This window comes from Perissodus microlepis, chromosome 13, assembly GCF_051167445.1.
Source record: "Perissodus microlepis isolate ML-2025 ecotype Zambia chromosome 13, ASM5116744v1, whole genome shotgun sequence".
Taxonomy (NCBI): Eukaryota; Metazoa; Chordata; class Actinopteri; order Cichliformes; family Cichlidae; genus Perissodus; species Perissodus microlepis.
Window position 1 is genome coordinate 13,810,297 of NC_140473.1, and position 15,102 is coordinate 13,825,398.

General features: G+C 41.8%; 1 protein-coding gene across 4 annotated transcripts in view; it reads left to right on the plus strand.

Moving 5' to 3' along the window:
- The window catches only part of dst (dystonin), a 104,866-nt gene that overhangs the window by 73,953 nt on the left and 15,811 nt on the right, over nucleotides 1-15,102 (plus strand). For all 4 annotated transcript variants that reach the window (XM_084948758.1, XM_084948754.1, XM_084948757.1 and 1 more), the window contains 22 exons: nucleotides 5,593-5,754; nucleotides 5,854-6,024; nucleotides 6,306-6,472; nucleotides 6,612-6,771; nucleotides 6,983-7,309; nucleotides 7,462-7,546; nucleotides 8,235-8,476; nucleotides 8,572-8,778; nucleotides 8,872-8,991; nucleotides 9,120-9,227; nucleotides 9,315-9,533; nucleotides 9,621-9,824; nucleotides 10,136-10,367; nucleotides 10,595-10,821; nucleotides 10,924-11,046; nucleotides 11,132-11,233; nucleotides 12,097-12,198; nucleotides 12,552-12,725; nucleotides 13,003-13,158; nucleotides 13,424-13,621; nucleotides 13,946-14,074; nucleotides 14,640-14,810. In XM_084948758.1, coding sequence (XP_084804884.1) covers nucleotides 5,593-5,754; nucleotides 5,854-6,024; nucleotides 6,306-6,472; nucleotides 6,612-6,771; nucleotides 6,983-7,309; nucleotides 7,462-7,546; nucleotides 8,235-8,476; nucleotides 8,572-8,778; nucleotides 8,872-8,991; nucleotides 9,120-9,227; nucleotides 9,315-9,533; nucleotides 9,621-9,824; nucleotides 10,136-10,367; nucleotides 10,595-10,821; nucleotides 10,924-11,046; nucleotides 11,132-11,233; nucleotides 12,097-12,198; nucleotides 12,552-12,725; nucleotides 13,003-13,158; nucleotides 13,424-13,621; nucleotides 13,946-14,074; nucleotides 14,640-14,810 — 3,786 coding nt within the window. The remainder of the gene's footprint in view (nucleotides 1-5,592; nucleotides 5,755-5,853; nucleotides 6,025-6,305; nucleotides 6,473-6,611; nucleotides 6,772-6,982; nucleotides 7,310-7,461; nucleotides 7,547-8,234; nucleotides 8,477-8,571; nucleotides 8,779-8,871; nucleotides 8,992-9,119; nucleotides 9,228-9,314; nucleotides 9,534-9,620; nucleotides 9,825-10,135; nucleotides 10,368-10,594; nucleotides 10,822-10,923; nucleotides 11,047-11,131; nucleotides 11,234-12,096; nucleotides 12,199-12,551; nucleotides 12,726-13,002; nucleotides 13,159-13,423; nucleotides 13,622-13,945; nucleotides 14,075-14,639; nucleotides 14,811-15,102) is intronic.

A 15,102-nucleotide genomic window follows, 5' to 3' on the forward strand; every position in this document is an offset into this window, starting at 1 on the left:
CTGAGCCTGCATCTTGCTCTCTTAACACGGATATGGTTGATCCAAACCATTGCAACCTGATCATCTGCAGCTCTGAGCTCAAAGTCGATGTCTGTTATTTTGACCCCTGTTGGTAAAGACATTGCTGTCATTTTTAAAATCACCTGAATAATATAGTATTTGTGCTCAGTTAAGTGTCCATTAAAATTGGTGAAGCATTTTTAAATCAATCAATAGCTTGATTATTTAAACTAGCTGCTATGTAATTACAGCCTATGCCAATGAACACTTTAATCCCAAAGACTATAAATTCTTGATTTCAACTTTTGCCTGTAATTTTTGGATTCAGTGTGTAAAATTGATAGACTTAAGCGTATTGGAGCGTTATTGTAGGGCCTTTAAGCATATTGCCAGTTTTACAGACATAATGGTTTGTTTTCAAGTTAATCGAACTCTCACACATTGTTAACAAAATTATGGGTGCCTTTGCTGATATCACTTAGGGATCAAACATGGGTTAGCCAGTACTAAGGTTCACAGACGGATGCAAAATATTCTAAAAGCTCCTAAATTCCTGTGTATTCAAAAGCAGATTAACCTATATTTGCTGTAGAGGTGCAATGATGAAGGCCTTCTTTATTTATAGTATTAGTATTTACCAAAACCCCCCAAAACAATGTAAACAGCTGTGTACAGGCAAACCACACAGATCTGTCCTTATATGTAGGTCAAGGGATTGTTTTTTCTCAATTAATGGGGAGCTGCACTCGAACAGGGGAGCATCCAACCCCCACAAGGGATGCTTGTATTAAAATATCATTGGGGTAGCAAGGTCGGAGGTGCCTGCTTCTAGTGTGGAGTTTGGTTTAAAGAGCTTGCAGGGTAGCTATTAACAAAGTGATTGATTCAAGTTGTTGCTAAGCAGCATTGTCACGGTGATTCACCCCCCAAGTCTTTGTCTTATTGCCACTCTGCGTTTAGAGGGCATACACGGCCTCAGCTGTCAGCGGAAAATCCTCTTTACACTCATTTGTAACAATATCGGGGGGGGGGGGGGGAACGGTCCAGGACAGCAAATCAGTGTTGGACCTGAAGCTGTTTCTTTATTTAGCAGCAGTCTGGATAATTGTGTCATCTTCTTTTTTATATCCAGTGAATCAGGCTATTTTTTGCTGTTGGTTAAGTGGACTTTATTGGCAGCTAGTGAGCAAGAAATAAACAGAGAAAGACAGCGCTTGGATTCCTTTCTTTCATGTGCTGTTACCATTTTAGGTCAAGTTTCGAATGAGACGTCTTCGACTTCATGCGTTTGCTGTTGTTTTCCCGTGAGTTGTGTAGGAGCTTGGAAGCCCCCGTGTGTCTTTATGTGCACCCAAGGTCATGTTTTAGTGACTCAACTGTACGGGTGGGGGGCTGGTGTGGCAACTTTTTCTCACTGTTGAGACATTACATCAGTGTCTCTTGCAAGTCAAGACAAATGTCTACCTTCTGAATCACACTGTAGCTACTCCAGCTCATTGAAGGTGATGATAGTTGTAAAAAGTGTCACTGGAGCCACATTATTCATTATTCACAAAGTCATGAGAAATTATTATTAATGTGAAACATGAAACCCCTGTGGGCCAGCCGAACGGTGTAATGGAGTTGTTATGTTGAGTTTTTACTCATTAAAGGTTTCTAGTGTTGGAGAGAGCAGACATAAAGTTTAGATGCAATAGGATTTTAAAAAAAGACCCATGTAGTGTGAAAGCAGTGAGTTTGAGTGAAATGTTGTTTCAGGCCTCTTGTTCTCCAGGTGATCAGCTGACTTCATATCTAAATATGAGAGTGTCATCTTGCTCAGAGAAAAACTGAGGTGGTCATGACAAGACTTTTAAAGCACAAATGGCAAGACTTTAACTTTAAATATTTGTCTTTAATGATAGTAAAATTACTTGATTTTGGCCAGGGTGTCATCTTAAGCTATAGTAAATTATCACGACATCTATTTTGTGATAAGTTAACCTGTATAGGTTTCAGGTCCTTCTAATTTTATTAAAAGTAATAACTCGATAGAGACGAAAGCAAAGCAAAGACTGAGATTTGGTAATCCTTGTAAGAAGCGCACACACGCCCTCGAACACACACTACATGCACTCTAACTAATGTTTGCTCATCTTTGGTGATAATAAAAGAGCTTTACTCAATTTAAAAAACAAACAAACCACCTCTTCAACCTTTAGTGCCCTCTACTTTTGGTCTTTAGAACTTAAATAAAATGTAGTGTTCACAATTTATGAAAAGTTTGCCAGGTTGTAAAGTTACATGTAACTTACAAAGAGTGACAAAGAGACCTGTAGCAGCTGAAAAGGAAAAATAATTGGTATTCATATATTCAAATTTTCAGACTTGTCCCAGCTTCACACACGCTCGCTTTAAAATTTTGCTTTTTTATCCCTAACATCTTCCTCTTTCCGTCTCTGCTCAAGCGTGCAGAACTGGAAACCGTGGTTTGGGTTGTTGAAATTCACGCAGAGCCGCTGCGGTGCTGACAATGCAGGAAACAGAAATAAACTCTTTTCATTATCTCCTCTCTATCCTGCATTCTTCTCCTACCCCCGGTCAGTGGACATTAAAAAGTCTCGTCATGCACTTGGCAGAGCCGTCGGTGTTAAATTACCTGGGACCTGTGCCTCCCTCAGCATTCCACTGTAATTAAGAATATCTGTGGGGTCCACAGCAACCGTCCACGAGAAGAAAGCAGAGGGCAAAGCGAGAAAAGACGAAAAAAAAATGTGTGTGTGTGTTTCAGCGTAGTGTGATGTCATCACAGTGAGAGCTGGTGCACACTGCTTCCCCTTCTCATTTCCTCAGTCACTGAAGGAAAAAAAGGGAAAAGTGAGAGTATGTGTCATGATGCAAACATGGGTTAGAAGTGAAGTCATATGGGCCGTGCGGACATAAGGGGGAATTAAACAGGGGGGGGAAAAGGGTCATATGCCCACCAATCAACATGGGCCGGAGCGGCTCAGAGCACAAAAGGAGTTGTGGCAGATGTTGTCTGAATAATGAGCGGGGGCGGGGCATGAAACCCTCTGCCAGCAGAGTGTCTGTCAGTGCGAGGGGAGCGATGGGAGAGGAAGGGCAGGCTTTTTTGTTTATCCAGGAGTACTAGCTCTCCTCAGAACTGCCTGCAGTTTTTAGTGGAGCCTGCTGGATTTGTTTCTGGATATTTTCACTTTGCACTGAGGATTTTCCTGAAGTTTACGTGGATGTTGTAAGGATTTCAGGAAAAAGGAAGCACTTTCTACCAGAGGAATAGTAATTATGTATTTGGCAATAGTTGGAGAAGAGCCCAGAGGAATATATTTTTGGAATAGGTGACTTTATTGAAAGACTGAACTTTCATTCCTTTTATGGAATATAAAGTTGTTTTACAGTCCGAGCATTTTTGGGAGATATTGTTTGAATATTTTTGTATATCCAAAGCCTTTTGTTTTGAAGTTTGATCATCTTAATTGTGGCTTAATTTGTAATTTGAGAGAATATTTTATTTAAAAAATAGTTGAAATGTTTTATATTCAGTTGTTAGCTTCTCATTTAAAAGAGGACAAACAGTGTTATTTTGCACACGGTTACTTCTCGTGTAAGTTGACCACATGTTGGCTTCTTTTTAAACTACTCAGCATACACTAAATTTATACCTCAAAGGATTTCAATACCTCCTTTATATTTTTTTTGTTGTAAGCTGTGACAATTGTTTTAGTATGGGCAAGCCTCTGAGCAGACCAGATTGCCTCAGACAAAACCCTTCCTGTGTTGGGAAGGGGGAGGAGGAGGATATGAACATTGATGACTGCTATGTGCCCCAGAGATCCATTTATGACACCGTCCGGCTCAATGAGCAAATAGACTCGGGCTCTAAAGGTAGTCTTTCTTCCCGTCACTTCACAGGCAACCTCCCTTACACCCATCGCACGTTAGACCTCAGCAGCCTGTGTGGAAATGGAGCTCTCACTCCTTCTAGCTCATTTGAGATCCAAACCAGAAAACCTGTCACGCTAGATGAGCGTGCCATCTTTGATGGACTTAAGCTGAATGGGGACATTATTAGGGTGAACGACACAGTAATGTCGAAGTCACGTCTGCAGGGAGGAGAGAAAAAGGACCATGGCGGTCATCATCGGCGGTCATGGCGGACTTTTGCCCCCACTAATTTGGGTGAATACGCAAGCCGCAGTGGAACAGTGAGCTCTGGTAGTGCGGAGAGGCCTGGCCTGATCAATGGCAAGAGAGGACAGAGTAGGACCAGCTCACTGACATCTGAAGAGGACTCGGGTTTGTACAGCCCTACTGTGGAGAGGGAGCGACATGGTCGTAGATCCCACATAAGAACAGGCCCCGGTACAAGAAGCTTCTCATCTTCCGAGGCAATGCATGTGTCTGGGGACCTGAAAACAGGGCGATCGCTCAGCTCAGGGCAGGAGGACTTTCCTTTCTCGCCTGTGAGGGACAACCGATCTCTTTACCACAGTAGCAGCTTGGTTCAGGGGACAGAATCCTGTGGGATCAAGGTTAATGAAAGGGATAACCTAAGCAATGGAGATTATAAATCTTCCACAGGGAGGTCATCTTCAGGGTCAGCCTCCAGAGCTCAAAATGACACCTCTGGATGGCGTTCCAGGACTTTAACAGACTATGATGAGCTATCCACTGCTGAACTGTTAGAGGATGTGTCGTCTCAGGATGACTGTGAGTTGGTTAGTGTGGTAGTGACACAGCCTGAGACTTACGGAAACTCTGTAACTCTACCCACGGAGAGCTGCCAGCAAACACAACCCAGTACTGTGCAACAAGGGGCATCCAAATACAGCATGGAGGAGCTGGAGGAGTTTCTGCAGTCACTGGAAGCCTGTCTGCCTAAAAGTATACAGACATTCCAGCACGCAGGGGAGCAAGAGATCGAGGCTTTACTGAATGCCATTGCTGCGTGCCCCGAAATGGACCCTATGGGCTTATTGACCCCACAGGTGGCCAAAAATAGTTTCTCCCTCCATTTCTGAACTTTTGACCACTATTATGCATCTCTTTAGATACGTTTTTCATGGATGAATGATTGGTGTTTGTCTTACATATCTGATTACACGATGGGTGAATTAGGTTTTTCTCAACAGCCAGACTGGAAGTCTGTCTGCGTGATTGTGTACAGCTGGGATTTAACCATTAACCAAGCTGATGACTACTTAACTGGTTAAACAGTTGATTGTGTTAGCTGGATTTTTAAAAGTTAACCTAAAGTGTTGATGTGGCGATTGTAGTCTCTGGACATGAATAATGAAATAAGTTCCTGGGATTATGCACTGGATTTATGAATTTTTATGTGTGTCTTTTTTTAAGCTGTTTTTGAACTAACTTATAAAACAGGACGTTATTGTAATTCACCTTCTCAAATTCCAGATTTGTTGAATGAATTCATGGAAATATCTGTTCTTTCTATACACATAATGCAAGTTTAATTGGATTTGTATGAATGTGATTTTTCAAGGCCACAGGAAATAATGTCCTGAAGATTAATAACATTGTATTTTGAGCAGTTCTAAAATATTCATTATGATTTGTTCCATGTCTATTTAGGCTTTTCAGAAAGAGAACATTGATCCACTGCAGAACCAGCTTCAAGACATCAATTCCCTCGGGCAGGGTCTGATCCAGAATGCTGCTAAAGGCACTAGCACTAAGAAACTCGAGGACGACCTGGAAGGTGTCAACTCTAAGTGGAATACCCTCAACAAAAAGGTTTCACGTGTTTGTGTTTTTTTTTCCGTTGTGAAAATATAAAGACTTGACCTTGGCCCTTAAAACAGGTGACATCTATATTTACCATTTGGTCTGCAGATTGCTGAGCGTTCAGCCCAGCTGCACGAAGCCCTCTTGCACTGTGGCCAGTTCCAGGATGCTCTGGAGTCCCTACTCAGCTGGTTGACTGACACGGAGGAGCTCGTGGCCAATCAAAAACCTCCGTCTGCCGAGTTCAAAGTGGTGAAGGCACAGATACAAGAGCAGAAGGTAAGCCAGTGGTGCAATCACAGATTCACACAAAGAGAAAACACATTGAAGTCTGTTTTAATGTTAGCACTTCAATACTTCATGTTTGCTTAACATTGGCCCCGCCATTAATTTTATTTAATTGGCATTAATTGTTAAAAACAAGTGTGGTACACAAAGCTTTGTGTTTAAAGAGCACTTCTTTTTTGTTGGGTAAATTTACTGTTTTTTTTTTTTTTTTTTTCAAAATAAAGCAATGAAAAGGCACCCAATGACTCTCTTTCTTTGTTTGCCTTTGACAGCTCTTACAGAGACTGCTGGATGACCGAAAGCCGACAGTGGAGCTGATAAAAAAGGAGGGAGGGAAGGTGGCTGAACTGGCAGAGTCTGTGGATAAGGAGAAAGTGGCAAAAGAGATTGAATGCCTGGGACAGAGGTGGGACACGCTTCTCAAGAAGGCTGAAAACAGGTTAGTATAAACACTGCAATGTAAAACCATAGACTGCATATAAAAGATGGGTGGATCCTCAATATTTAAAAGCGAAGGTGCATTCTTTCTAATGACCAGTAGGAGTAAGTCTGTTGGTTGGTATGATTTCAATCTCCAGGCACAAACAACTAGAGAGCATCTTAGTGGTGACTCAGCAGTTCCATGAGACTCTGGAGCCGCTGAGCGAGTGGCTGTCAGCCACAGAGAAACACCTCGCCAACTCTGAGCCAATAGGCACTGAGACTTCTAAGCTGGAAGATCAGATATCTCAGCACAAGGTAATATCCATCATTTTTCATCATTTCCATGCTTTTTTAAACTATCAGTTAAGTTCACTTCAGTTTTATTCATTTTGCTTGTTACTTGTAAGTTTGTGCTTCTCATTATTTCCCATTCATCTTTCTAAATTTCAGTTGAATATTTTTTTATCACGTGTTTGTTTTTTGTTTGTCATGTTTTCTTGGTCCATTTCCCATCCCCTGCCGCCAGGCATTAGAGGAGGAGATTATGAATCACAGTAAAGACCTGTTTCAGGCTGTCAATCTTGGCCAAATGCTCAAAACTGTGAGCTCAGTGGACGATAAGGAGTTTGTTCAGTCTAAACTGGACACCACTCAGGCCAGTTACATAGAGCTCCAGGAGCGATGCAGGAGGAAAGCTGAAATGCTTCAGCAAGCTTTGGCAAATGCCCAGCTGTTTGGAGAGGATGAAGTGGCTCTCATGAACTGGCTCAACGAGATACACACAAGGCTGAGTGAAGTGTCGGTGGAAGACTACAGACTAGAGGTTCTTGAAAAGCAGCTGGCAGACCAACGGGTATACACTCCTCCTCAGGCCACACATTTTGTAGCCCTTTCATTTAAGTTGCATCAATCATGTTTCAGTTTATTTTGCTCTTTTGTGTGTCACCATAGGAACATTTCTTGTTACTCTCAGTGACTCTCTGAAGTCTGTTTTTTTCTTTTCAGGCACTGCAAAGTGATATTGGTTTAAGGAAGAAGAATGTTGACCAAGCCATCTCCAATGGGGTAGAGCTACTGAAGCAAACAACAGGCATGTCTTCATTTATCAGTGTAGCAAACAGTTCTGTCTCTGTACTACTCATCATAAGGTTTATTGCCCGTTTTATTGAGCAGGGACTTTTTGCATGAATTACGTTGTTTTCACATCTATGAACTTCTGCAGAGAAATAGATTTCTAATTTTTCAATGATGGTGAGATAACACCTGTCTGTCCAATGGGATTTATATTTGTTTATTGCCAACAGCCAGTTAGCTTAGCTTAGCATAACAGAAATGCTTAAAACACAGTAGCTTCTAGCCACCATCTATATATCTCCATATGAGTATATATTTTGTAGCAAAAAGAGAGCCCTGGTTGTGCAAATAAGCATGCTTTGTTACTTTTGGACAGGGGCAGGTGAACTTAAGGTTATGGATAAAACCCCTGTTCTCTGATTTGCATAGTACAGGACAAATACAATTTTAAAAAAAACTCCTTCTATGTTTGCAGCCTTTGTGATCAGCTTAGCTAACCTTCAGCTAGATGTATGTAGCTATAAATTTAATATGCAGATTGTAAATGACAACATTGTGTAGGACGCAGGCTTATTCTTTTCTGTTAACCTCATGAATTTTGGCCCAGAGTTCAGCTAGCAGGAAGTTGTTAGCATAAGGTATCTCTGTTTTAGAACAAAAGAAGCACATGACAGTGAACATTATTATTTACTTTATGTCTATAGGTGATGAGGTGATCGTTATCCAAGGCAAACTGGATGGAATAAAAACAAAATATGCTGAGATAAACTCTATGAGTGCCAGTGTGTTAAAGACACTGGAGCAGGTTTTGAGTCTGTCTTCTAAGCTGCAGCATACTCACACGGATCTGAGCTCATGGCTAGAGAAAGCAGAGGCTGAGATTAACAGCTTTGCTCATCAGGAGCCAGTCGGCGAGCAGCTGATTCATTCACAAAGCAGGCAGAAGGTAAGGATTTCTACAACTTTGTGCAAAACATTGTAATTGTATTCATACAATGCAGCAATGCATTTATTACTGATGAACTGGTGCTTTCTGTCCAGGCCATGTTGAAAGAGATCAAAGACCAAAAACCAGTGTTGGACCAGCTGAATGAGTTGAGCAGTTCACTCTTGGATTTGATCCCCTGGCACACTCGTGAGAGTTTGGACAAACTTGTGTCTGAGGATAATGAGAGGTACAGAGCTGCCTATGAGACTTTGACCCAGAAGGTCGACCAGATCAATGCTGACATACTCAAGTCACAACAGGTAAACCACATAACTTAACACACTGCCTTTTATTCTCATTCGACTGTGTCTCTCTCTTTTTTAAATGTATCTCTTGTTTTTTCTTGTTTCCAGTTTGAACAGGCCGCAGACAATGAACTCTCCTGGCTGACTGACGCTGAGGGGAAACTGCTATCGATGGGTGAGATCAGGCTGGAGCAGGACCAAACCACAGCTCAGCTCCAAGCACAGAAGGTTAGCCATGTGTGTGTGTGTGTGCATGTCTGTGTGTGTGCGTACAGATCTCCATTTAAACAAATTAGAGTAAACACAGTGGTTTCTTTTGTTGACATACAGCCAAACTCACTCTACTGGTTTTACAGATGTTCTCCATGGACATCATGAGGCACAAAGATGCTGTAGATGAGATTGTGAAAACAGGAAAGGCCATCATGACCAGCAAAAACCCAGAGGAGAAAGAAATCTTAAAGGTAAGAAAATATATTTCAAATTTCAGACATTTTTCAGTAAGAAAATGGACAGAAATTTCAAAAGGATTCTTCTTGGGCTTCAATCAGGCCAAGACACAGACTCTCCTCGAGAAGTATGGTGTCGTCAGCCAGCTGAATTCAGAGCGTTGTCTGCAGCTTGAGCGAGCCCAGTCTCTTGCCACTCAGTTCTGGGAGACCTATGAGGAGCTGGGGCCATGGCTTCAGGAAACTTTAAACACCTTCAGCCAGTTACCCCCGCCTGCCATTGAGTACGACACGCTCAGGCAGCAACAAGAGGACCTCAGGGTAAGCGGCCAATGTGCGCTGATGCTCAACACAAAACATTTAGTAAAATGAGTAAAAACTAAACTGATCCTGTCACATCCTCTCCAGCAAATGCGGGAACTGATTGCAGAGCACAAGCCCCATATTGATAAGATGAATAAAACTGGTCCTCAGTTACTTGAGCTCAGCCCAGTGGAGGGTGAGCCCATCAGAGAGAAATACACAGCTACTGACCAACTTTACACCAAACTGAAAGCTGATGTCAAGCAGAGAGCTGCCACTTTGGATGAAGCCATCTCAAAATCCACTCAGGTAAGCAGTAGCTGTTTATTAGGTTTGATTATTTGATAATATATGATTATTGGAAATAATTAAGTTGATCATAGTGATGTCTGGTGCAAATGGTGGTCATAGTTTGCAAATGTAAACATCAACATTACCTTGGCTGTTAATTGTCTATTCAGTTAGTTGAGTAGCTTTTAAATTTTTGAATATGTGCAAATTTGTCAAAGTAAAAAATAATTATACAGATGTGTTCTTGTTTCAAGGTAACTTTCCATAATAAAAACCCATGATATGAATTATATATGCAAACTGACGTGTTTCCTTTCCTCCTTTTCCAGTTCCATGATAAAATTGATCCCATGCTCGAATCCCTGGAACGGATCGCTGAACGCCTCCACCAGCCTCCATCCATCTCAGTGGAGGTGGACAAGATCAAGGAGCAGATTACTGAAAATAAGACGGTCTCTGTGGATTTGGAGAAGCTGCAGCCATCTTATGAGACACTGAAGCAACGAGGTGAAGAGATGATCGCACGATCCGAAGGGGCAGACAAGGACCTGTCTGCCAAAGGTATGGTATAGATATGCTTTCAATCATTTTTTATCCATTTATTATTATTTATCAAACATCAAGCTTTTCTCCAGGTGCATGTAGCTTTTATGTATTTCCTTATTCAGGATAAATAATGAATCAAGAAAAAGTCCAAGTCTCCCGCTGTAAATGTTGCTGTAAACGTGGAAGATTTTTCTTTGCCTTATTTTGTATTCCTCCTAATTGTGACTTTTTCTCTGTACAAGCTGTGCAAGACAAACTGGACCGCATGGTTTTCCTGTGGAACGACATCCAGGCATTGGTGGAAGAGCGGGAGGCGAAGCTGCTGGATGTGATGGACCTCGCAGACAAGTTCTGGTGTGACCACACCGCCCTCATCGTCACCATTAAGGACAGCCACGACCTGCTGAGGGAGCTGGAGGAGCCCGGAGTCGATCCTTCAGTCGTCAAACAGCAACAGGAATTTGTGGAGGTAAATAAAAAACCTATTACTTTTGATCATTAACAAATGGATAATTAAGAGAGGTGGTGCATTTTCATTATTAAATAATAAAAAAACAATGCATCCATACAGGGATTTAAGGAGGAGATTGATGGGCTGCAGGAGGAACTCGATGGGGTTCGAAACCAGGGTGCGGAGCTCATGACTGCCTGCGGGGAACCCGATAAACCTGTGATAAAGAAGAGCTTGGATGAAGTAATAGACTACACTGAAAAGCACTCACTCTACATGTTTTGCCTACAAGATAATCATGCTAAAATATTTGTGTTATTTTTTTCAGGTGAATACAGCATGGGAGAATCTTAATAAGACGTGGAAGGAGAGAGGAGAGAGACTGGAAGAAGCCATGCAAGCTGCTGTGCAGTTTCAAGATGGCCTGCAGGTGCTTTGATCACTGCCTCAAGAGCAACACAATTAGAAAATTAAAGGGTTTAGAATATTTAAAAAGTTTTGAAACAGCAGACCTTTTCCAAAACTTCCCAGTCACGGTTCTCGTGGTTTTTAACTTTATTTGATGTGATCTTTTGGAAGCCTAGGAGTAACGCTTGAAGCTATTTTATTGACGTGGGGTTTCTCTCATATATCAGGCCTGCTTATAGAACAAAACACTGGGCATGCATCAGAAGTTAATAAGGGTTGTCTCTGCCTGTGTTGCTATCCTTGGAAAAACCTGGAAACTGTTCTAAGGGTCATCAAACCACATCTTTATTAATATATATATAGAGGTGTCAGATTAAGAGGGAATGTCATCTTTAAGGGGTAAATACTTAATATCAAGCTACACAATATACAATCACTCATCATGAGATGTTTGATATTTAACAGATACAGTGAGCCAGGGAGTTTCCGAGGCCTTTTGATGAAACCACATATTACCATGCAGTTGATCTAACTGTTGATATAACATCTTGTGAGAGCTCTACTGATTTTGAAACACCAGCCAGAGCGTGGTCGTGATATATTTGGCTCAAACATTAACTAGTGTGTAAGAAAGTTTCACGGTGAGGAAGGATTCTTTTACACAAGTTTAAATCTCCTCTTTGCACTTCTTCAGCGCATTGGCATGTAACCTCAGGGCTTGTTTGGTTTTTTTTTTCATTTTCTTTGTGTATAATTTTCTAATTTATCAGCTAAACAGACCAACTGTAAGATTCAGGGCATAACTTGAAACTCAGTTTGAAACTTGACTCCCTGTGCACCCAGCTTTGTTCTCTCACTAACAATGGTTTCCAACCATGTATGCAGGGTATGTTTGACTGGGTGGATATTCTGGAGAGCAAGCTGGATTCAATGTCACCTGTGGGCACGGATCTGGAAACCGTCAAGCAGCAGATTGTGGAACTCAAGGTACAGTCTTGTAGATTTGTTTTGTTTTGTTTTTTTAGATCAAAACATCATTCACAAAAACAGAAATATTATTATTGTTATAGCTCTTCTCAGACTTTTCAATTCTTTTAACTTGACTCCTTGATGTTAGAGCAGCTGTGTCAAACACCAGCTGTGTTTATGCTGAGTTCTCGATTCATGGTCTGCTTTGTGTTAGTTCAAAAGCACTAAGAAAATGGCTTCATAAAGTAGCCGGATTTACTTTGATGTACAATAAGACAAATCTTGTCCTAAAAACACAAAGCTGGTATTGTCTGTGCGTCCTTCTTTCTGTTGACTGATTGGGTGTACCGCTGCATGTGCTGGGTTGCCAGGAGTTCAAAGGAGAAGCGTACCAGCTACAGATTGAGATGGAGCGTCTGAACCACCAGGCTGGCCTCCTGCTGAAGAAGGTGACAGAGGAGGCTGACCGCTCCGCCATCCAGGAGCCGATGTCTGAACTCAAAATGCTTTGGGACAACCTGGATGAGAAGATCATCAGTCGGCAGGTCAGCGAGAGAAAGAAGCAGAAGGGGAGCTTCACACCGAAAGTGCAAGCTATATAAGAAAACAGAAATGCTGACACTGATATCTAAATTTAAAAGAAATGGCTATATTGTTTAGGTGGCAATATCATGTTTAAGCAAGGTCTGCAATCATTCTGTGAAATATATTGTATCGTACCTCTACAGCTTCTTGTGGGCTAGAAACCAGACTCAGCAATGGCTTAAACAGTTTGTTTTCTCTCCCTGCAAAATTAAATGGTTTAATCTGTCATTAATCCAGCACAAACTGGAGGGAGGCCTTCTCGCACTGGGGCAGTTCCAGCATGCACTGGATGAGCTGCTGGCCTGGATGAGCCACACTGAGGAGCTGCTCAATGAACAGAAAAATGCTGGAGGAGACCCCAAAGCCATCGAGATAGAGCTCGCCAAGCACAACGTATGACAAACCTCTTATCTTGTGGTTTTTTAGGGGGCTATTTTTCAAATAAGTCCTTTCAGTTCAGTTTAGTTCAATTTTATTTGTATAGCCCAGTATCACATACAAAAATGTAAAACACTTCACAGGCATTAAAACCATATTAAGTAAACATTTATGGTATCTGTCAGTGTGCCGTTTATTACAGTAAATTAGTCATTATCCACTTTGTGCTTAATATCCATCTGCACAACATCTTGCCGTTCCTGCTGATTTATCTCTACAGGTCCTCCAGATAGATGTGTTGGCTCACAAGTCAACAGTCGAGACAGTGAACAAAGCCGGCAATGATCTGGTGCAGTCCAGCGCTGGAGAGGAAGCTTCTAGTCTGCAGAGCAAACTGGAGAATCTGAACCAGCGATGGAAAGCCATCCTGGAAAAGACGGAGCAGAGGAAGCAACAGCTGGAAAGCTCTCTGCTTCAGGTATATTAAAAAAAGTTAACCTGTGTCTCATTTCTTGTTAAATTGTGGAGAAAATAGTTTTTAGGTCGAAGTCAAAAAGCTCTGCAGGGAGGAGAGACTTCTCTCCCTACCCCCTTCTTATTATTCAATTTGCATCCTGAAAGCTAAATCATTCTATTGTTTTCACTTTAAGGTTTTAATTCATTATGAAACAGGCTTATAAATACCGAGCTAAATGAATCCAAGGAATTAAAAACTCACACATCCTCCTCTCTGAATCACAGGTTGCTAATAGCGAGTGTGTGAGGCACCTTTTGTCCTGACTCAGGTTGAATTGTGTTGCAGGCTCAGGGTTTCCATGGTGAGATAGAAGACATGCAGCAGTGGCTGAAAGACACAGAACGTCAGCTGTTGGCATCAAAGGCTGTGGGAGGCTTACCAGACACGGCCCGGGAGCAGCTTAACGCCCATCTGGTATGTGTTTAACAATATGAGAGGCTGCATACAGATGGCAGACTTGGGAGGAGGTGACTCTGTCTTTTCTGTGTTTTATCTGAAGTGTGAAAATTAAACGACGCTACAAAATACACTACTCTCATTTCCCTGCAGTCTGTGATAAAAAAGACCTCTTTAAGTGTTTCTAATTGATTCATCCATATCTGACTATAATGAATTTAGGAATGTTTTCCTGCTTTGTCTTCCTACTTTGTAATGGAGACACTTTCACAGTGAGCTCTCCCTTAAGAGGCAGCAGTGGTGACAGTTCAGGGAACTGAAAACAGACAGATTACTTTTATCAAATTAGTAACATTTTCCTGGTCAAATTTTTGTGAGAAACATGCTTCTGAGATGCTCGGCATGACTCACCATGCTCATTCTTTAACCATTTTTGGGTTACATTTGGACTAGCGACTGACAAATTCATCCCATTGAACACTGCAGAAATCCAAAAGTAACAATAGATCGGTCTTTAACTGTAATTCAGCCTGTTTGACAAAACCATCACTCTCCTCTGTGTTGTTGTCTTTTTTCCTCACAGGAGTTGTGTTCTGCCTTTGAGTCAAAAGAGGAGCTGTATCAGGAGCTCCAGAACAAGGGTCACCAACTGCTAACGATGATGCCCGAGGGTCCAGACAGTAACACGGAGCAGGACCTCGCCAACCTGAAGGAAAAATGGGAAGCGGTGCAAGCGAAGGTCGCTGAAAGAAAGGTAGGGGAATGACTGAATGGCTTTCACTGCCCTTAGCTTGATGACTCAAGATTTCAGATTAACGCTGACACACACTTGAGCCATGACTGTGTGGTTGAAAGCTTCTAATCCCAGTGCCGATAACCAATGGTGTAAAGACAGAGCGCTGGCGAGGACACACAGGATGCGGTTACACTGTAGATCAGAGTGGAACAACAGTGGTGTCATATGTTTCCACAGTGTAGGGTTGACAAAACATCAGCTAATATTTAAGCCAAATGTCATCATTCACTTTGTTTTTTTTTTAGTTTTG